The following is a 23,082-nucleotide window of genomic DNA, read 5'->3' on the forward strand; positions in this document are numbered from 1 at the left end:
TAATCTTTGCTTTAATTTTATTCTAAATTGATAGATTTCTATGACATAAAAAGAAAGTTATCATTTACAAATAAGGCTAACGGGCATTAAAACTATTAAAGTAAAACCTTACTTGAAGTTTTTTAAAAGCGAAGCTTTTCTATAATTAGGGTCGGACGGATAGCTCTTTTCGTTAATTTAGGCATGTTAGAATTGTCCTATCGATTTCAAACTTTGCGTGATGATTCCTTTAGGAGTTAAGTACGATTTAGAAAGTGAAGCAACTCTATAATCGTTACCAGAAAGTACGTACGTTCATTTTAAACATGCTGCTTTTTAACTTTTTTAACAACAAATTTTTATGTGATAAAATTATCCGATTGTTCTGATTTTTTTAATACTGATTCCTATGACAACAAAGGACATTGTTATAAGGGAAGCATCTCTATAATTAAGTCCTAAAAATGTAAGTATGTCCTTAAACAATATCCTGTATTTAAACAGTTTTTCAACAGACTTACTTACAATTTTGTTTCGTTCGACTTTTATTCATTTTTATTCTGATTAATCAGTTCTGATACTCTACAAGTGTTAATGTTCTTTTGTCCTACTGTTTCAGAGCTTTGCTTTTATGGATGTTGTCATCCTTGTTTTTTCTGAAAATGCATAAAAATTTAGGAAGAACTTATGTACTTACAGGGATATTATTTCAATATTGTACGTTATTATACCAAGAATATTTAAGCTAAGTTTAAATCTGCGATGCTAGGACGATTCTAACTTGCTTAAATTTAGAGAAAGACTAAACTACATATCTTTTGTGTCACTTTTTAGGAAGACGATTCCTATATGACGTCATATTAAGGGAAAAGAAAAAGGGAAGGGGGGAAGAAAATCTCTTCAAAAAAGAGATGGGAGAAAAGGGAATCGTCTTCCTCAAAATTGACACAAAAGTTCCCTTAAATTTACTGTGAGAGCAGTGGCGTGCGAACCGAAGGGGGCGTTTGGGGCAATCGCCCCCCCCTAGCGACCAAAACGCCCCCCCCTGCCCCCCCCTAGCGACCGCCCCCCCTGCCCCCCCCTAAATGTTGAAAAATGCCCCGTTTTGCCCCCCCCTGGTAAACAAAAATGCCCCTTTTTGCCCCCTACCCTACAAAAAGCAAAACTCTCCCAACTTCCAAAAAAAAGATCAAGAAAAACTCAACAAAAAAAAATTTTTGGCGCTTCGCGCCAAACAGACAGTTACTATTCATTTAACCTTAATAGGAAGTATCTTTTTTTGTATAATATAAACTTTTTACCAAAGAAATTTTGTACATCCCCAATGATGATACACAAAATTACCCCTTATATAGATTACAATTAGTGGATGAAACATATGGAAACTCAACTTAATTAACCAACCAATCAATATTCCATTTAAGTCCCAAAAGATGTTGAGCTAACGAATAAGAAAATGTTTATATGAAATATTGGGGACTAGTGTAATAAATAGCCCAAAACACCTTCCCTCCTCCCTGCATATTTGAAGAAAAAAATTTGCGCTTCGCGCCCTTCCAATTGGTTTCTGCTTTTTATCACATTGTATAAAAACATTTGTAAAAATCAAATATTTAATCAAAAAGTTATTTAAATAAAAATGAAACAGCGTTGATATTTATCTAAGCCTTTTTTTCAACATTGTATGTCTGTCTAAATTAATAATTATATATGATGTCATATGACGTTCAGGATAAGTTTATAATTTTTTTGTGTACATACCCTTACAAAAAGACATGTTTTTTTTGGCAATTTTCATTAAAGAGCCTTAAAACTAACTACACTCTATATTCCTAACTTGTTAAAATACGTCACTCTTGTTGTAGTTAATTGATTTTAGTTCAAAGAGGAAATAAATATTTTTTTTCGGTGCGCTTTGCACACTGCCCTAATAAATCCTTGAAAACACCACTTCATGAAAAATTGACATATTGTTAAATTGCCATTTGAAGAGGGTAGGATATGTTGATATAACTTTTTATCTTCTCTATAATAACTATGGCTGTCAGTTTGTAATGCTAATGGGCAAATGTAATTTTCTTAACTGCAATTAAAGATAGAAGGCTAAAACTTAATGTTAACACTCCCAACATTATGGAGTATAATTAAATATTAGAAATTTCTGGAGGTCGGACTGCTTTTTAGGACGTTTTTGTCAATTTTGTATCTTTCACAATTCCCCCATTGTTTGGTCCAATTCACAAAATTTTTGTAGCTAAGGGTATCAAAATCAAATTTCGGGTATAGTCCCTTTTGTGACATTGCCTCTTAATTTCTTCATATTTTCACAGTAGCTTTTCCCCTATTTATAGCCCCTGTGGGGCCAATTGCCTAACCCTGCGGGAAAATCACCTAACCTAACTTAACCTATAATAAACTATTAAAAGCTACTATGAAAATATGACGAAATGCCCCTTAAGAGGCGTTGCCACAAAAGAGACTATACCCCAAAGTTTTCCATATTTCTAAGAGATTTTCATATCTGTAGATGAAAGGACAAGTATTTTTTTTTATTTTTTACAAAGTTCTTTATATCTTTGGATTTTATAGCACAATAAATTTTTTGTGGATTATAATATCAAAAAAATAAAATCTCTCGTTGTTTCGAGCATCTAGTATGTAATTTACTTTGACTGTCATCACACAACATACAAGAAAAAGGATATGTGACTTTTTCTACCTAAAATATATATTTATTTAAACTAATGCTCTTTAAATCTTCTTGTCTATATTATTATTAATGATTTTTTGTGCTTTGCTACTTATAGATGTTGTCATCCTTGTTGTCATACAATAAAGAAATATTTAAAATCAGTTCTACATATTAGGTTTATTTTTGGTAAATTATTTCCAAAATGAGTGTTTTTATCTCCCCCCTCAAAATTTTTTTTAATGGGGTTATTCATCCTTCCTGCTGAGATTTTATAACATCCCCTTCCTCCCATAAAAAATGTTTTGTGGTGGGGGGGGGGGGGGGGGTTGGAGGTTAAATTATCTTCTGTATTTTTTTTTCGAAGATGCTTTCTAGCTCCCTTCCCTTCGGTCATTGCAGGGTGGGGAGAAGGGATGGGGGAGAAGAGAGGGGGGAAGAGATGGGGGATATAAATGGGAAATAGGGATGGGGAAGAAGGGATAAGGACTAGAAGGCCCATAATCAAATAATCCCACCCCTTAAAACGCCCTTATTTAAAATTAGTATATATAATTAAAATGCCCCCCCCTAAAGCAAAGTGCCCCCCCGGGGCACTTTGATTTAGGGGGGGGCAAAATTTTACAAAATCTTCAAAATGCCCCCCCCTAGACAAAGTGCTTCGCACGCCACTGTGTGAGAGTAAGCCGCACAGATCCGGCCCTGACTATAGAGAAGCTGCGCTACTAGGAAACAAGATTTTGCTTCGGTAATTATCACCCCTCCCCCACCCCCTTAAAAAAGTTTTCCTGAAAAGCACAAGCTATTCAGAATATATCGATTATTTATTACATACGACCCTTATCTCTAAGCAAACAAGGATAGGTCTATAGAAGATAGATTAATCTTAAAGCTTTTAAAGATTAGAGGAAGATTAGTTTATCTCTCAGTATCTATTTTTGTAACCCTAAATTATGTTTCTTTATTTTCTTATTCATTTCTAAAGCGAAGCTTTTCTGTAATTAGGGTCTGTACGTTCGTAAATAGAGGCATATTAAAATTTTCCTATCGGTTATAGAATTTGGATGGTAATTCCTGTAACAGTTATGTATAATTTAGAAAGCGTAACAACTCTATAATCGTTTACAGAAAGTCTGTACGTCCATTAAAAACATGCTGATTTAAAATTTTTATATCCAACTTTTTGTATGATATAATTATTCTATTTAACCGATTTTTAAACTCATAGAACAACAAAGTAAAATATTTCTCTCTCTCTCTCTTTCTATCTCTTTCTCCTCTCTCTCTTTCTATCCCTATCTTTCTCTCTCTGTCTCTCTTTCTCTCCCCTTATCTCTCTCTTTTCCTTCTCTTTCTCTCTCTCACACTTTCTCTTTTCCTTTTCTCTCTCTATCTCTCTTCTCTCTTTACCATAAAAGTCCTTCCTTGCTGTGCTTCTGTCTTTTCTTCTTTCTTTAAACTGTTTGTAAAGTCTACTATCTAAGACTATATATGAAAACATTTTTATGCCTTTCCTCAAACTCGTAACAATGGACATTTTGTCCTTGTTTTCTTTAAATTTCAGAATCCCAAGCAGATACTCTTGGTTGAGTGAAGTGAAGCAACAATATATCGAGGTAGGTTTTATTAGGGAGGGAGGGGACATTTGGCTGTTTATTATATTAGTCCCCAAAGCTTTATGATAACTTTTCCTTATATATTCTTTGGCTTAAAAACTTTTAAGTGTAATTTTATTGAATTTTGATTGGTTGGTTAATTAAGTTGAGTGTTTAAACGTTTCAACTAATAAGTAGTTTACTACAGAAGGGGAAATTTTGTGTATCATCATTGGGGATGTACAATACATCTATTTATTGGCCATTTTCTTATCCCCTTAGATCCCTTGGTTTTATAACTTGTATGGCGATTCGGCGAAGCTATCCTATAGTTCTTCTTTGTTTGTCTTGGTTTTACAGCAAAGCTTTTCTACAATTCACTTTGTCTGTCCGTCTGTCAGTCTGTAACACTACATTATGGAAACGAAAACGGCTCTTATTCAAGATAGACAGTTGAATTTTTAGGGATTGAATAAGCAAGTTTACATATTTAAACAAAGTTTCATCGATCAAGTTGCCGATTAATGGGGGTGCTAGATCGACTTTTAGATTTTCAAGTTTTCTTTTTTCAACTCCTTTTCAGGAAGGGCTAAAATGTTAAGGGATGCTAGATTTTTAGGTTTCAGTGATTTTCTCAACTCCTCTACAAGATATACAGCTGAAATTTTCAGGAATTGAAAATGTTTACATTCTACATAAATATTTTAAATAAGTTTCATTAAGATTTGCTAATTGGTTGGGGCACAGTTTTGCAACAAATTTATTTACTTACAATTTTTTTAGACATATACATTTTCGTTCTGCTTTTTCAGGTCTGACACTCTACAAGTGATAATATTCGTTTATCATAGCGTTTTAGAGCATCGCTTTTATGGATGTTGTCATCCTTGTTTTTGTATAGATTTTCAAATTTGAAACCTATGCGTCCATTCTATATATAATATCTTGGAAGATTTTCCGCCCCTATGAAAATTAACAGCCTTGTTCTATTATTCATTCTAATTTTGCTCTCGTTTTAGTTATGTAATAATATTTTCTAAGAATCCCGTTTTCTTATTTTTCTCCTCACGAGAGTGAAGATGCGAGTTATCAAAATTAATTAATATTTTTCTCTTACATAACATAAATACGAAATTATCTAAATTTTTGAGAAAAATTTAATTTAAAAAAAAATACTTTTAATATAATAACAAACAAATTATGTAACACATTAACAAACATTTTTAAGTTTAAGGGCCAAAAGATTAATTTATATCAAAGTTAGAATTTTAATTTTAAAAAATCAAAAACTTATTCGTCGACATTATTTTACTGCTCCCAAAATGTAAGGTCTTACATATTCGTTATGCGAGCTTTCTATGTCTCTGCCAAAGGACTGTACAACTAAAAAATAAAAATAAGTTTAAATTGACTCGATATTAAAATAATTTTAATTGATTAAGGTTTCTTTTAGTTGGATTTGAAGATATTTTTGATAATGTTAATGAAATCTTTAGTAATAAAAATTTAAGATTGTACAGTCTTTCTAAATCCGCGGAAGATCCGCAACATGTCTCTGCTTGTCTGCTGAGAGATTATACAACCACAACACAACAAAACTATCTCTCTATCAACAACTGAATTTTTTCTCTGTTTTTTAATCGTCAGTTATTTTGTCTCTTATTTCAAATGATATTTTTTGTGAATCAAAACTTTTAAATATTGAAAGCAAGCATTTTAGGGAATAATTAACTAGCTAGCTTTTAGAAAATGACTGTTTTGTAGTAAAAAAAATGCTGGTATTTATATAACTCCAGTTTAAGTGATATTAGTTGCTTTTGCAGTCCAGAATTTAGTTATATTATGAACTTATGAATGTTCCTTACGGGCATTTATCAGCCAGTAAAAATAAAATAACATGTTTCAACCAAAGAATAGTTGTTGGTTTAAGTTAAAATGCTGTTAAAATCATCACAAAAAAGCTGTAGTTCAATATTGTTACGTAACTGTGATGTAAAAATTAAAAAAATAAACGTGAAGTGTTATTGAATAGTTATCACTAATGATTGCTGAGAAATTGAAGTACCTGAAATCTTAATGCTCAAATGAAATTACTCGAAGACTGCCCAAGAAATAAAGTAAACCAGCGTAGACCCTTAGATTGTATTTATTTTTACAATTATTTAAGCATTTATACTAGGTACGTAATTAATTTAATAGTTTTTAAAGCTAAGCTTTTCTATAATTTCAAACTTTGCATGATGATTCCTAGAACAGTTGGGTACTATTTAGAAAGCGTAGCAACTCTATAATATTTACTAAAATGTCCAACCGTCCATTTAAAACAGGTTGAGTTTTAAAATTTTTGACTACAACTATTTATGTGATAAAAATTAGGTATCCTAGGGTCCAGGGATCTGATTTTGGAATACTGATTCCGGCTCACATGAAGGAGACTAGCACCGGTGCTAGTTTCCTTCATTCTACACCATTTGGTTACGCCCCTAGAAGCCTTTAGGGGCACTGCACTGGTGGGAGAAGGAAAAGTCGACCTCATCCTATTTTAAATTTGAGTTTCCAAAAAGTTATAAAAATTATTTTTTGGGGGAGAGGGGGGTTAAGACACCCTCTCAAAAAATAGTTTAAAACCTTCCCAGGACCTATAAGAAGCTTTACTGTAAAGGAGAACAATATCGGTTCAGCGGTTAGCGAGATCCTTCGGGACAGACAAAAAACGCTTACTACTTTATATAATAGGATTAATACATAATACAATTAAGAAGGGTCAAAACATTAGGTACTAGCTTTCTTCACTTTAAGACATTTGGTGCTAGCTTTCTTCATTCTTCGATTTCGGTGCTAGTCTCCTTCATGTGAGCCCTGATTCCTATTACAACAAGTATAATGTTATAATCGAAGCATATCTATGATCAAGTCCTAATATGTTAATATTTCCTTAAGCAGAATCCTTTATTTAAGCAGGTTTGTTACATGCAAATTTAGTTACAATTTTGTTTAGACTTTTACATTTATAATTATATTATGCTTAATCAGATCTGACACTCTTCAAGTTTTAATGTCCGATTGTCCTACCATTTCAGAGCAGGTTGTTGTCATCCTTGTTTTTATATGATAACGTGAAATATATTATTTATTGGATGCGATAAACTTTAATTTCTTTTAAAAAAAATCCTTTTTGACTGTCTTTTCGTAAAAATCGGTAAATTGTTTTTAAACTCTCAATGTTGGCTCTGCCATAAAAGACGGGATTTCTGGAATAAGACAATGCAGGACGATAAATGAATGAACATCCTTATTGACTTGATTAACCAATGATGATTAACAGATACCTACAGTTATTTCTACTAAGGATAGTTTTTTTTTATAGAAATTTGACACTGTTACTGTTTATTAAGACACTGTTACTGTTTGAATGAAGACTTAACAAAAAAAGTACCCAAAGTTTTTAAGCCAACGTACATGTGACGTACTAATGTCCCTCCCCCTTCTTAACAGAGATAAAACTCTTTTTAGAGGATCCTAGCAAATCAACTTTTTACTTAAAATGACAAAAAAAGGTGAAGTTCTTAAGTGCTTTAAAACAGAGTTATAATTTATATTTGGCACTATCGAACAAAGTACCCGACTTATTTTGAAGAAATTAAAAAGGAGGGAAGGGTTTAATCACTATAAGTGCTTAACCGGCACTTTTTATAACCAAAGTATCATTTCAATATCTGTGAAAATTACGAGTTACGAATTGGGTGAAATATACCTAGGTATGCTAGCCAGATGTCATTATCATTGAATGAAGAGACCAAAAATACAAAATTAGAAAAAAGTTCATAAAAATCTTATTAATTGAATATTTTAGGTTGGCCAAAGAAAGACAAAGCAATACAGTAGTTGTGACCTGTTCTTGACAATGGAGTTGTATGTGAAGGCGGGGCCAGATGGCGAGTCCATCGGTGACTGCCCGTTTGCCCACTTTGTCAGGGCGGTTATTCATGCCAAGGGTCTGGAGTGCAAGGTGAATTTTATGTTTTTTTTCTTTTAATTTTATTCTGCACGTTGACAATATTTTAGCATAAGAAAAAAGGGATCATGGAAAGAAATCGAAGTAGCTGGTTTGGTCGTATTTTCACCGTAGCTTTTCTCCTATTTTCTATTTCTGAGGGTCCAATTTCCTAACACTGCGGCCCTGCGGGGCAATCATTAACGTTTACCTAACCTAAAACAACCTAGGTATTTAAAGCTACTATCAAAATATAACGATAATAATAATAATACCTAAAAAATTTAAATCTTTTACATTTATTTTACATTAATATTAGGTAGGTATTCTCTAATTGTTGTCAAAAACAAAAACTTAATATTTCTGATCTAGGTTATACCTCGAACGAAGGACAATAAACCCGACTGGTTAGTCAATGATTATGATGGAAAGATGCCTTGTCTAAAGTAAGTTTTGAAATTATTTTTACTCCATTCCAAATGAACATGTATCAAATATCTCATGAAAGCATGGTTGATTATAAATGTATTCAGCTTAGATTCTATGTATTATCAAAGAGTATCAGTCATTGAATTCAATGACCTTACTACAATTCATTAAATTGCACGTGTTGTTACTGACATTTTTATTTTCTAGTCATTGTCGCTAATAATTTTTACAGATTTTAACGTCTTTAGTTATGACGTGGTTTTGACCGAAAAAAACTCATCACCTTGTTAACACCTATCGGAACTATTTCGTACTAAAAATCACGTGATAGCTTTCCTTATTTTTAAGTAAATTTTTTAACACGTTTGTGCCGTTTTAAAGACTGTATCTTACAGGAATGGAGATACCATAGTAACTGAGAGCTCAACCATAGTCAACTACCTGGAGAATTCCTTCACTGATGTGCAGGTGGAGTGTGACCAGGACCAGTCTGTCCTTCACCTCACACAGGGATTCTTTCCCGCGTTTGCAGCTTTTATGAAGAAGGTAAAAATTAAAAAAGACAAATGCCATATATTATTACCTAGACTTTCTCAGGGAGGATTGGGACATTAGGGTTACCTATTAAACACAAAAAGTTTTATACAAAGTTTTATAACAACTTTTTCTTTTTTATTCATTGGCTTAACAAATTTGGTGACTTATTGAATTTTGATTGGTTGGTTCATTAAGTTGAGTGTCTAAATTTTTTAACCACTAACTACAAACTACTGAAGGGTTAATTTTGTGAATGATATTGATCAAAGGGGAGGTACATCGATTTATCGGTCATTGTCTAATCCATTTAGATCCCTTGTAAAAATTAAAGGGACGCATGCCATAAAATATTAAACTTTTTACAGTAAGACTTTTATTATTTTTTTTTAATGGAAACCTTTTATTGTTTTGTAATTGTTGCGCTACTTTTGGCAAAATAATCAACATAAAATTATTACTTAGGAAGAGTATGATCAGAAATTATGGAATTGTTTGAACGAGGAGCTGGGAAAACTTGACCGTCACATGGAAACCTCGGGAGGTACCTAAGTTTTGTAAATTAATTGATATTTAACTAGCGGCTACGCCCCTAGAGGCCTCTGGGGACACTTGAAGTTAAGGAGGCGGGATGAGTTGACCATTCCCTTTCAATTTTAGTTTTCAAAATGAAAAAGAAAGAATTTTTTTTCGGGGGGGGGGGAGGGGTGTTGGGGACAATTTCTCTTGGGAGGGTGGGGGTACCCCTCCTTCAAAATTGTATACTGGTGTCCGTCCTAAATTCTAACCGAAATCATGTTTTAGGTCCATTTTTGTGTAAGATGTTCCCAACCCTGGCAGATTTGAACCTTGGTCCTAAGCTCTATCACCTCAAGATTACTCTCGCACATTTCTATCCCAACAAAGTCAACCAGGTACCTTATACTAAATTATATACTAGCAGATATGCCTTTAGGCTTTAGGGGTACTTAAGGTGCGAGTTTGGGGGTTGTGTGGAAAGTCGACTTTGCTATTTTCATTTTTAGTTGAAAAAAATTGTTGCGGGTCAATTTTTTTCAAAGGCCGATTTCTCTTGGGACGGTTGTGGTACCCTACCCCTAAATAAATATTTACCTTCCCTGGACCTATGAGAAGTTACATTGTGAAGGAGAATCGTATCAGTTCAGGGGTTGACGAAATCCTTCACTACAAACACAAACAACTTAGAGACAGTCTCATAGACATCCTGTTACTTTTACACAAGAATTGTTTTTGCCGGTCAGTTTAATTTATAATGATGTGTGTAAATGACATTAAAAGATTATTACTAATCCCTTTGACTTTTGTACTGTTTAATACCTAATTATATAATTGAATCTTGACTTTGTAAGAAGTAACATCGTTTACAAATGATTTTTAAATCATTTAAGGAGTGATTTTTTTTATTATAATTTGGTGATAACTTGATAAGGTACACATATTTATCACCTATTAGATGCTGCCTCCGCGAGTCAAAGCTTACATGGAAGAGGTGCTAGCCTGCCCGCCCATTGCAGAGTGCTCTTATCCTGCTGAACACGTCATTGCCGGATGGACAGCCGCCAGAAAATAGGAACATTATTCATTAATTGTATAGAAGCTCATAATGGAAGGGGACAATGTGCCTAATCCCCAAAGTTTTATAATAACGTTTTCGTATTCGTTGGCATAACAACTTTGGGGACTTTTTATGAAATTGATTTATTAAATTGAGTGTCCAAACGTTTCAACCACTAATTATAATCTACAGAAGGGGTAATTTTGTGTTTCACCATTGGGGATGTTCATCAATTTATCAGCTATTGTCTTATCCCTCTAGATCCCTGATAGATGCTGCTTTTTAGGCCTAGTGAAACAGGATAGTTTTATTCATAAGTAGTTCGATAGTAACAAGATTAAAAACAGTAGACTGTAATGCAGAAATAATATGGTAATTGTGTCTCTATGTATCTAAATGTGAAACTACTTATCCAACGAATGTTTATTGACCATAATAGACAAACCAGCCTTACTTATAGAGTAGCTGTGTTTCTAAAAAAATTAACGCCTTAGATGCTTTTATTTCTAAGAAAATTAATGAATCATGTTTTAAAATAATAGGATACATTACTCATCATAAGCTCTCTCACACTACTGGAAAACCTCCCCAACTGTGCTACGAATAGGATTATGATTTAACCAAGAAATATAAAAAAAATATTGTAGGAGCCTGGCTCAAATAGTCCCCAGATTTTGTTGGTCAACTGGCTCTGTTTTTAAACCTGGCTAATCAATATTAAATTTGTCTATTTTGAGCCATGCTACTGACACGGCCTTCCAGTTAAACCTGAATTGGATGGCATGAACTGAGAATCCCCCAAAACCCCAAAAATCCTTCCTTTACACTAGAACTAGATCCTAAAGTCATTAAAATTGAAGTTTTACAGTTAAAATTTTCTGCTAGCCTCATAACTACTAATAAAAATAAATATCATCCCAAATTCCTTTCATAACCATGAATGCCTCAATAGAATAAGGCAATATGCACAAATGTTATAGGTATTTTGAAATAGGTTTTAATTTATTTTTCAATTTTCTTCATTTTGTACATAGAAAATTTATGGGTTTAATACTTAGCTTACCTATACATTTTTAAAATACTAAAGTTTAAATCATTCTGAAAAATTCTTTAAAAATCACAATTTTTATACACATTCATTATGTGATTTATATAAGAGCTTATATATTTTTTATCTGTCAAAATATTTATATGAATTTCTACTTTTTATCCTAATTTTTATGAATATTTTTCCTTATTATTGATTCTCATTAAAAAAAATGATTAACTCACAAACAACTGAGCTTTTTAATTGTGACTCAAACACAGTGAGGTATAGGACAATTAAAGATATATTAATCCTTCCCCACTTATTGTAAACAAGATTCTGCTTTTAGTAGCTTGAAAATGGTGGGGTAATGTTTAAGGAGTGGGAAAAAATATTTCTGTCTTCAAATATGTAAGTTGACATGTTCAAACAAGGCAGAATTAAATTATACTAATTGGGGGTGAAGTTTAATATATCTTGTATTGCCCCAGCCACCCAATAACAAAAAAAAAATGAATAATTTTTGCTACCAACCAAGTCTAAAATAATTAAAATGAAAATTATATCTTTTAAATGTTCTTTCTAAAAACAATTTAATTGTAAATATCAAATTTTTAAATCAATGTTAGATTTAATCTAAATTGTTTATTTGTCTTAGGATAATTACCTATGTATCTTAAGATTGCTAAAAGGGATATTTCCATGAAAGTAGAAAGTCTAGCTTTTCTAGACACATTAATGTTAGGTGTAGATTTGTAGCTAAATAACACACCTACAAGTGCTTTACAAAGGTGCAATTCTTTAATTTAACTGAAAAATTAAAAGTTATGATAAATCACTAAGTAACATTTTTGATATACTTCACCACATGGAACTTTCCCTTTTAAAAACTTCAGAGAAAATGTATAAAAAGCATTTTGAATAAGCTTCTCCTCCAAAACTAAATTAAAGAGGATGACATAAGTTTACAATTGAAGGATATTTTGAAATTAATATTGCTTTAATATCCAAACCTCTGAATATAAATGAACCTATTATCTCTAATCATTATAAATTTATTAGTAGCGAAGCTACTCTATAATTCACTATGTCCGTCCGTCCGTCTGTCCGTCCGTCCGTCCGTCTGTCCGTCTGTCCGTCCGTCTGTCCGTCTGTCCGTCCGTCCGTCCGTCTGTCCGTCCGTCTGTCCGTCCGTCCGTCCGTCTGTCCGTCCGTCCGTCCGTAATTAATGAATTGGGGGAAACGTGATTTTCTCGGCTCCTATAAAAGATAGAGAGCTGAAATTTTTTGACAACATTCCCATCATTAAGGAGCACAATTAACTATAAAACATAAATGGCGGTCGGACTGCTTTTTAGCAGGTTTTAGGCTATTTTTTATATTTTCTAAATTTTCCCCATATCTTTGGTGTTTATGGTCCGATTTTCAAATTTTTTTAAGTTAAAGATATCAAAATTAAATTTCCCATCATTTGAAGAAAACAAAAATGACGGTCAGACTGCCTTTTTGCAGGTTTTTGGCTATTTTTATATTTTTCACAATTTTCCCCATATCTTTGGTGTTTATGGTCCGATTTTCGAAATTTTTTCAGTTAAAGATATCAAAATTAAATTTCCTGTTGTTTGAAGAAAACAACAATGACAGTCAGACTGCCTTTTTGCAGGTTTTTTGGCTATTTTTATATTTTTCACATTTTTACCCATATCTTTGGTGTGTATGGTCCAATTTTAAAAAAATTTTCAGTTAAAGATATTAAAATTAAATTTCTGGCGTTTTAAGAAAAGAAACAATGGCAGCCAAAGTACCTTTTAGCAAGTTTTGGGCTATTTTTATATGTTTGACATATTTCCCCATATCTTTTTTGGTCCAATTGGTATTTTTGGTCCAATTTTAAAACTTTTTTGCATTAACAGTTTCAAAATATTTTTTCCCATTGTTATGTGCATCTAGTATGTAATTTATCATACATAATAATACAAGGTTTCGTGTTTATATTCTCCAATAAATCTATTCTTGATTTTAATAAATACACGTTAAATCTACTTCTACGTATTCCCATCCACAATTTTTGTGCTTCGCTACTTATGGATGTTGTCATTCTTGTTTTAATGAATATTTTATACATATGTTCATCCAGATGATTTTTATATTTATAATTATCTTTTTAAAAATTAATTTATTATAGATATGTCTTATTTATCTATTTTTGGCAGATTTTTTATTTGTAATGGATAAGTTTATTATAAAGATTTATTTTCAGAATTAAGAATGGATTAGAAATATATTTTTATATCTTTATTGAATTAGAATTAATCCAAAATATATTTATATATGTGAGTTTTAAATGGTGAAAAATCTTGATTTTGTGAATTTATTGAAATAAACTAGGTACCTTTTTTTTATGTGACAAATTGTTGGTGACTAATGAAAATGTTGGGTGACTGTTTACGCTGAAGTTGTCAGCTCGTGACAATGCTGCAAGTTCGTCCTATTGATAAGGGCTGACAATAGGCTGACTGCAAGTGCTGACAATTATCTAAATTTAGCTGACAAAAAATATTTACAACATCTGACTTCATTTTTATAGGTAGGTCTATTTATAGATTTTTAAGCACCTATATATGTCACTATGTACCTTACGACAACAATATCTTAATTTAAACTGCAAAACAGTTAGCTAGAAAGTAGAAAGAATATTTTTGACAATTACAATTTACTTTTATGTAAACTAGCGATTACGCCCTGAGTGGCATCTAGGGGCACTAAAGAAGGAGAGTTGGGGTGGGGGGGGGGGGGTGGGAGTGGTGTTTGGTCGACCACCCCTGCCCCCCCCCCCCCCCCAAACACTTTCAATTTTATTTTTCAAAAATATTCTCTCGTTTTTTTTTTTTTGGGGGGGGGGGTATTATTTTCTAGGTTTCATTTATTTTTCCAAAAATTTCTATAAACCTTCCCAGGATCTAAGAATAAGAGCATTCCACTGTAAAGGAGAATTATAACGTTTCAGGGATCTTTCGTGTTATATTAAGATGATGATTATCTTAATACTATTAGATACTTTTTTGATGCTCATAAAAAATTTATGTTTAGGACAAATTTACTGAAAGTGCGAATCCTGTGCAAAAGTACCAAATGTGGCGAAAAAGTAGTATGTCAGTGGATGGGACTATTGACGACGTGGATAATGACGAAAAGGAACAGATTTTTTTATTGTATTTCTAAAAATTGATTCTTATATTTATGGTATTTAAAGGCTAATAGCGGCTCTGCCCACTAGAGGCTTCTAGGGGCCCTTGTGTGTGTGTGTGTGGGGGGGGGGGGGGTAGTCGACCTTCCCCCCTTATAATTGTAGTTTTAAAAGAAAATGTGAAGAAATTTTTTTTAATAAATTATAAATTATTAATATTTATTTTGGCACAACGAAAATAAAAAAAATCTGGGCCATTAGGATGAATGTAAACGAAAGTCCCGAAATCTTTTGGAGAAGAAAAGGCGAGACCAGTTTAATACTCTTGTTACGGAACTGGGGGTTATGGTCAATCCTGCCAGTAACAGGTAACCAGATTAATAGAAGATACCTATAAAGACTAAATACTTTTTTGGCCGGATACCGGATATCCTGCTGATATATAATGCCGGATATCCAGTTCCGACCGGATATCTGGCCAACGTTCGATATCCAGCAAATTACCAGATATCCGGCCGGATAACCGGATATCCGGCGTCAAAAATCAGGCGGATATAATGTAACCTGATAGTTTTTATATCCGATATCCGGCCGGATATTGAAAATGACAGGATGGATATTGAAAATGACAGGATATCCGGCCGGATAACCTGCCAGACCGGATATCCGGCCCAACCCTAATAAAGACATCTAGATAGAAAGATAGTTAGATATCAAGTCTGATACTATTGTTTAAAAACTGGGCAATCAAGAAAAGGTTGATAGATAGGTAAAAGGATATCTAAATAGGTATTTATGGCAAGTTACAGGTGGGCAGATAAATAGATACCTATTCATTAATGGGTTTTAATAAACACATTCTTTTGTTACATCAGACAAATAACATGCCCTGGTCAATTAAAATTCGTCGAAACCTGTTGGGTATTATATTAATACTCGGGTCTTTAGGACAAAGGATGTACAATTAATGGGTTATTTAATTGTATAATAATACCTTGAACTTTGTTATGTTTAGGAAAATGGACAAAACGACCGTATTGAAGACAACTATATCATTTCTCAAACAACACAATGAACAAACAGCAAGATCTCAGGAACTGCAAAGAATTCACATTTTCAGTTTGTTTTTACAAGAGTTGAGCAGCTTCTCCAAATACATGTTTGTATAACTGTCCTTTCCCATTGAACGCATTTCCAAGTGCAAGAAGCTTTTTATTTTATTTAAGGAGAGGGAAGGGGGTTACACACATATTTTAGGAGTGAAATATAAAAAAAAATCCTTTTGGGTAGGTAACAATTTCTGGGGGGGGGGGGGTATTGTCAAATCTGAAATCTTTTAAAAATTTAGGGTTGCCTGAACTTTGAGGGGAGGGCAGGCATCCCTTTACTCCGCCACCCCCTCCCCATAGCCCCTTTTCCAAACATAATTGATAGCGGTTGAATTTGTGGTGGAATTTGTTCCACTGGCAAGAAATTTTGGTATTTTGATAACCCGTTTACCCCATCCCTTATCCTCCTTCCCCACTTTTGCTTTCATTACAAAATTCTTCCATCCAATCTTAACAATGCTACTCAATAACGCTACACCAAATTTAAACATGAGCTATTCGGCTATTCCTTGTCCGATTTAGGCTTTTAATTATATCCTGTCCAAGACAAATTTAGATCCGTTGACTAATCAAAAATCGTTTCAGTTAGAGGTGTACCCAACGTCTCATTTTATTGCTACCCAAAGTCTTATAACTACGTTGCAATTATATAAGAAACCCTAAATTAAGTTTAACAAAAGGAGTATACTACACATTTAAATCACGCCCCCACCGCGTGGTTTAGTTTGGCACTAGTTTGTTAACAACCGAATTTGTTCCACTGGCAAGAAATTTTGGTTTTTTGATAACCCGTTTTACCCCATCCCTTATCCTCTACCCCACTTTCGCTTTCATTACAAAATTCTTCCATCCTAACTTAACAACGCTACTCAATAATGTAGCTCACCAAATTTACACATAAGGTGACGTTAACATGGGAAATACATATAATTAATTATGAAAATAATATATCCAAGTGCGTCTGTCGATAAAAAGAGAAAGACGCAATCAATCATTTAGCTCTTTATTTTTAATTTTTTAAGTTTAAAAATATTGTACTCGGCTATTCCTTGGCCGATTTAGGCTTATAATCATATCCTGGCCGAGACAAATTTAGACCATTGACTAATCAAAAATCGGTTCAGTTATAGGGATACCCAACGTCTCATTTTATTGCTACCCAAGTCTTATAACTACGTTGTAATAATATGTAACCCCCTAAATTAAGTTAAGATAAATGTGTACTATATATATTTAAATCACGCCCCTACCGCGTGGGTTAGTTTGGCACTCCTTTGTCAACAACCTTGATAGCAAATGTACTTTAGATGTACTTTAGCAATTATTTTGAAAAAACCTTTACGAACTTCAACTTTTACGATAATAGTGAATGTTTGTATTGTGGTTGAAGGCTGAGGAAATCAAAGAGGACTGGAAGCCGCCGTTCCTAAGCAACGAGGAGTTCACCCACCTCATGTTGGAGTCTCTGGACGGGTTCATAATCGTCCTTGGGACGGACGGCCACATCCTGTACACCTCCGAGAGTCTTTCTAGCCTTCTGGGTTATATGCCATCCAGGTATTGTTGACTTTTGATAACAATTGAACAAAGGGGGTATATTTTCTTCCCCCACCCTTTGTATACCTTTCCTCAATTTATGTAGGTAGTAGAAATACGGGGGGGGGGGGGGGGATTTATGGAGAGTTTGAACCCCTCTAATTAAATAAAGTTGGATAATAATTAGGTATTTGATGGCAATAACAATAAGCTCAGAGCCGGTTTGGATTAATTTTGAAGATTTAACATCTTTTCTGTAATTGTAACTCCTCAATTTACATGAAAACTTTATTGTACGAAAATCGACTAACATCAACAGGGATTATGAATGGAAATATAATAGAAGTGGATATTATGACAGAGGAAAAATTGGCGTCAATTTAGGTTACTAACATGGACATCCCTTATTGGTCAGTTCGTTCATCTAGTAGGTCGGATGGGGTAAAATGGATAGAAGGAGGTATCGTAAATTTAGCCAGCTATAAGTTTTACTTTATTAGAGTACATGACAATCTGGTGTAAGAACAAGTAATATTAAATCCATTGTTTTATGACATTATATTACTATTTTTAAGAACAAACCAAAAAATCTTTATTGTCCTAACTAACTAAATAATTTACCTTTTTATCTGGAACATTTAAAACATTTCTTTGCGTTCAAGTTTTCTTGTTTTGGTAAAATGATGCAATACCTTGCTAAACAACTAAAATATTAGGTTAATATTATAGGATGACTGACTGATACAAATGGATTTTATAAACAATGAATAAACTAAGAGATAGTGGGGAATTCAAATAGTCAGAAAAAGTTATGACTTTAAAATTATGATTTCAATTACAGGGTCGGTTGTCTTAAGGTCGTAAAGGCGTTCGGTGGTCATTTGATTTTAATAACTGACCAGAGCTTGTTAATGACATCTTTTACATCTAGTTCTAGAGCAATCGAAAATAATGGAATCGCATAAAAGTTAAAACTATCTCTTATGGTAGGTATTTAATGCTATATAATGAAGGAATCATACCTTTTTGAATTAGAATTATAGGTAAACTAATATTAAGAAAGATTTACCTGCATATTTTAATATGATTCCAGCAAAATCACTGCTATGACTATATCCATAAAAAAAAACATATTGTATCCATTGTAGAATGTACTTTTATTTGTTTGTTGCACTCTATAACCTTCTCTTTTTCCTTTCACCCCCACCCAAAACACACCCACTAACCCCTTCTCCTACATAATGCACCGTTGCATTTCAAAATACAGGGTTTCTCAGGGAGGGAAGTAACACAAGTCCCCAAAGTTTTCATTTTCCAAATAACGTTGGCTTAATAACTTTGGGGACTTTTCATAAATATTGATTGGTTCATTAAGTTGTGTGTCCAAACGTTTCAACTACTAAATTTAATACACAAATGGGGGAATTTTGTGTATCATCATTGGGGATGTATATCAATTCATCGGCTATTGTCTTATACTTTTAGATCCCTGGAAATATTAGCTCACAGTTGAATGTACTTTGGGTTATGTAAACTTTTCCCTACGGAGTTAAATCTTCATTTAAGTTGGATGATTATTTATTTTACGGATGGACGATTTAATAACCTTAGCATGTTTATATATCATAGTCAGGAATTTAGATTTATTTCATAGTTGTAGATCTTTGAAATCAAAATTTATAAGATAATGAAAAATAAATTGATATAAATGCAGCCCCAATGATTATAAACAATATTACCCCATCTTCACATAAAAATTATTGACTAATAGTTTGAACTAACCAATCAATATTCAAGCACCCAAAGTTTTAAAGCCAACAAGTGATTTATTTTCAAAAAAATTAATAGCTTCGCAAACTTAGCCTAATATATGTTTTAATTTAGATTAACTTTTCTATATTTACTTACCATGTTGTACGTTTAAAATTAGTTTTATAAATTAAAATAATTGGATGTCAGTGTTTAAAAAGAAAATAAACGATTCTTAGTATGATAAGGTTTGATATATACGTTCTGTAATTTATGGAAAGGAAAATGTACTATTTTATAACTGTTGTCTGTTTGTTTGTATGTATGTGTGTTTGTTTGAGTCTTTGTCATTTTGAAACAGAAATGGATGCAGAATACGGGGATATTGTGATAAGGAAATTTTTTCCCCAATTTAGGTTGCTAATATATTCCTCAGATATTGGTAATTGCATGCCTCCATCGTCAAGGGAGGGAAGGTGGTGGTAAAATCATAAGGGGGGATTGGTAGTATAATTATATTAGCCAGCTGGAAAAACATTTTTTTCGGGGTATGCGAATATTCCTCACAATATCCACGTGTTCTATATCCATTGAAACAGCTTGGTCCTACACATAGACAGATAGTTTGCACAGTATCCTGGTAATTAATAGATAGATAGAAGATAGATGTAGAGAGGGAGGGGACATTGGGCTGATTATTATACAAGTCTCCAAAGTTTTATAATAGCGTCGTTTTCTTATTGGATGGCTTAACAACTTTTGGGACTTTTAAAAAAATTTTATTGGTTGGTCAATAATTTGAGTGTCCAAACGTTTCAACCACTTTTTGTAATCTACAGAAGGAAAATTTTGTGTATCATCAATGGAGATGTGCATCAATTCATCGGCCATTGTCGTATCCCTTTAGATTCCTGATATAGATGACAGCTGTCTAGAATGTACTTTGTGCAAATGCAGCCAGCTGTATAGTGCACTCAGCAGCATTAACAACTGTCCAGTGCTGCACACAGAAGCTGTTATGAACTTATATAACCTTTGTTGGGCAGTTGGGAGATTTTATTTCAATTCCTTTACAAATATTTTCTAACTTTTGTCAGCTAAGTTATTGAATTTTTAACTTAACACATAACTTTTATATTTCTATGTTTTAAATCACTTACCTATTAATATGACGGACGGACGTGTCATAGTTTTATATAATAACAGTGGTACTTAACATTAATATTAAAGTTTAATGATTTTAAACAGGGTGTCGGAGCCGTATAATTTTGATGCGGCTCCGGCTTCGTCTCCGGCTCCCGCTCCTACCTTTTTCATTATTGAATTTGGTAAAATAAAATAAATAATATAAAATATTTTGCTTCTATTTGATTAAAGCTATATAAAAGTAGAAGGATGTGTGTCTATTTGTTAAGTAACAATAGTTTTTCAGTTTATTATATGGAAATAGATCGTTGCCAAATTATAACATTACCTAAAAATCATTTTTAGCTAATCCGGAGCCGGAGCCGTTTTTAACGAAAAATACGGCTCCGGCTTCGGCTTCACCAAAAATGTTGCTTCTCCCGGCTCCCGGCTCCGGCTCCGAAACACTGATTTTAAAAGCTATAAGGTACAGAAACTCTAAGGTACGAAAAGTCATTTTTATTGACAAAATTCCATATATTGCAATTGAGCTATTCATGGGACATTGGGCTGTTTATTGCACTAGTCCCCAAACGTCTTCTTATAATGTTTTCTTATTTTTTGGCTCAACAATTTTGGGGACTATTATTGAATTTTAATTGGTTTATTCATTAAGTGAGTGTCCAAACTTTAAAATAACTAATTGTAATCTAATTGAAGGGTTAAATTGTATATCTGCATTGGGGATGTACTGTACATCAATTTATCGGCCATTTTCACATTTGTCTTAAGTTTCCTGTCTTTTATGTCCCCCTAATTTAAATTTTAAGTCAGACTACGTTTTAATTGAGAAAAGGAATATACAAATTTTTTGGGAGAGGGGGAAGGAGGCTTGAATTTATTTTCTTACTTTCAAAAAAATGAAATATTCTTAGAGACGTACTAGGTAACTTTTAAAATTAAAATATATATTAGTTTCTTGATTAGATCCTAAAATTAAAACAGTATAAAATTAAATACCTACCTAGTACAAAAATTTTATGAAAACCAAACTCATAAAAATTCAAAATTCAAAATCAATCATCAATATTGAATCCTTACTACTTTGCTTATTTTATGAAATATCACTAACCAAATGCCTCTGTAACCTAAATGTAAAGGCCTCTTATATCTAAGTCTTCAATTATTATATAATAATAATTAATATTTCCTTTTTTTCTGCAGCTTAAGATTTCAAGGTCTCCTAAACCGATTGATTTCTCCAGTTTATGGAAGCTTCACATATGTCTAGGGGTGGTTTTAGGCAATTTATTTATAGATAGTGTTTTCAAATGGTTTTAAGATATTTTTCTGCTTTTCCCTACTAATCCCTACTAAAGAGTCCCTAGATGCTAGGGGGCGCAACCCCTAGTATTATTGAAAGGGTTGTGTAGAGAGCAAAATATATTTTGTAGAGGTTATGAAATACAACTTTTATTTGCTGCTTCCCAAACGTACTTTGCAAAACAGCTGTTTGCAGAATATCTTACCAAACTGCAAAAATATACCTACAAAATATTAAAATATTATAAATTTAAAACTTCGGAAAATAGCAAACGTGAATTTTTGTAAAATTACATTTTGATACCTTAGATCTGTCAGGGATCTAAATTAATGTACATCCCCAATGGTAATACACAAAATTACCCCTTCTTTAGATTATAATCAGTGGTTGGAAAGTTTGGACACTCAACTAAATGAATCAGCCAATCAAAATTCAATGAAAGTCCCCAAGGTTGCTAAGCCAACGAATTAGACAACTTTTTGGACTAGTTTAATAAACGGCCCAAAGTCTCCTCCCTCTCTGGTTGTAAGCCTTCTTCAAATTGGGATAATACAGGATATCTTTCACTGTCCTATCCTTGTATCTCTTGTTTCATTGTTTGAGTCAGGTTTTGACCAATGTTCGAACCCTTACCTGATGAAAGGATGAGAGAACAATATAGATCCCTTAAAAGTAACTGTTTAGTATATGCCTAGACAGCTAAATATAAATATATAGCCTCAAAAATATATCTTTTAGAAAATTAATCAATATAAATAAAAATCTGATTTTTATCCTCAAATATCGTTATTTGTTATATTTTATTACTAATTTATAAACATCAAACGCTTTAGAAAGTCGCACAAATTTACATAAATATTGGGATAAACAAGGATGACAACATCCATAAAAGCGAAGCACTGAAACGGTAGGACAAACGGACATTAATACTTGTATAGTGTCTAAACTGAATAATCAGAATATAAAAGTATAAGAGTCAAAGCAAAATCGTAAGTAAATTTGTTGAAAAACTGCTTGATTCATGATAATGTTTATGGACATACTTACCTTTTTTGGACTTGATTATAGAGTTGCTTCGCTTATTATATTATACTTTGTTGTCCCAGGACTCAATATACCAAAAACCAGATCAAGTGTCGAAGCAAAATTGTAAGTAAAGGGGGGGTTTTTTAATGCAACCATCTCGTAATCAGTGAGCAAATGACACTTAGAATTCGAATTTCGATCTG

The 23,082-nt window shown here is 32.8% G+C and overlaps 2 protein-coding genes across 5 annotated transcripts in view; both read left to right on the plus strand.

Annotated features, from left to right (window-relative positions):
- The first annotated feature begins 3,275 nt into the window (after window positions 1–3,275).
- On the plus strand, window positions 3,276–14,085 carry LOC145322518 (uncharacterized). Its single transcript, XM_080164561.1, has 9 exons — window positions 3,276–3,416; window positions 4,233–4,284; window positions 8,117–8,272; window positions 8,630–8,703; window positions 9,082–9,232; window positions 9,686–9,764; window positions 10,025–10,134; window positions 10,695–10,806; window positions 11,334–14,085. The coding sequence occupies exons 3-9, from the start codon at window positions 8,168–8,170 to the stop codon at window positions 11,336–11,338; spliced, it is 636 nt and encodes a 211-aa protein (XP_080020687.1). The 5' UTR covers window positions 3,276–3,416; window positions 4,233–4,284; window positions 8,117–8,167; the 3' UTR covers window positions 11,339–14,085.
- Window positions 14,082–23,082, plus strand: part of LOC145322516 (circadian locomoter output cycles protein kaput-like) — a 45,399-nt gene continuing 36,398 nt past the window's right edge. For all 4 annotated transcript variants that reach the window (XR_013880743.1, XM_080164558.1, XM_080164559.1 and 1 more), the window contains exons 1-5: window positions 14,082–14,410; window positions 14,914–15,016; window positions 15,270–15,378; window positions 16,026–16,102; window positions 17,508–17,676. Coding sequence is in view for 3 of the 4 variants with exons in the window: in XM_080164558.1 (XP_080020684.1) it covers window positions 14,956–15,016; window positions 15,270–15,378; window positions 16,026–16,102; window positions 17,508–17,676 (416 nt within the window). In the remaining variant the exon portion in view is untranslated. The remainder of the gene's footprint in view (window positions 14,411–14,913; window positions 15,017–15,269; window positions 15,379–16,025; window positions 16,103–17,507; window positions 17,677–23,082) is intronic.

This window comes from Acartia tonsa, chromosome 6, assembly GCF_053477335.1.
Source record: "Acartia tonsa isolate MP-2025a chromosome 6, ASM5347733v1, whole genome shotgun sequence".
NCBI classification, from domain to species: Eukaryota; Metazoa; Arthropoda; class Copepoda; order Calanoida; family Acartiidae; genus Acartia; species Acartia tonsa.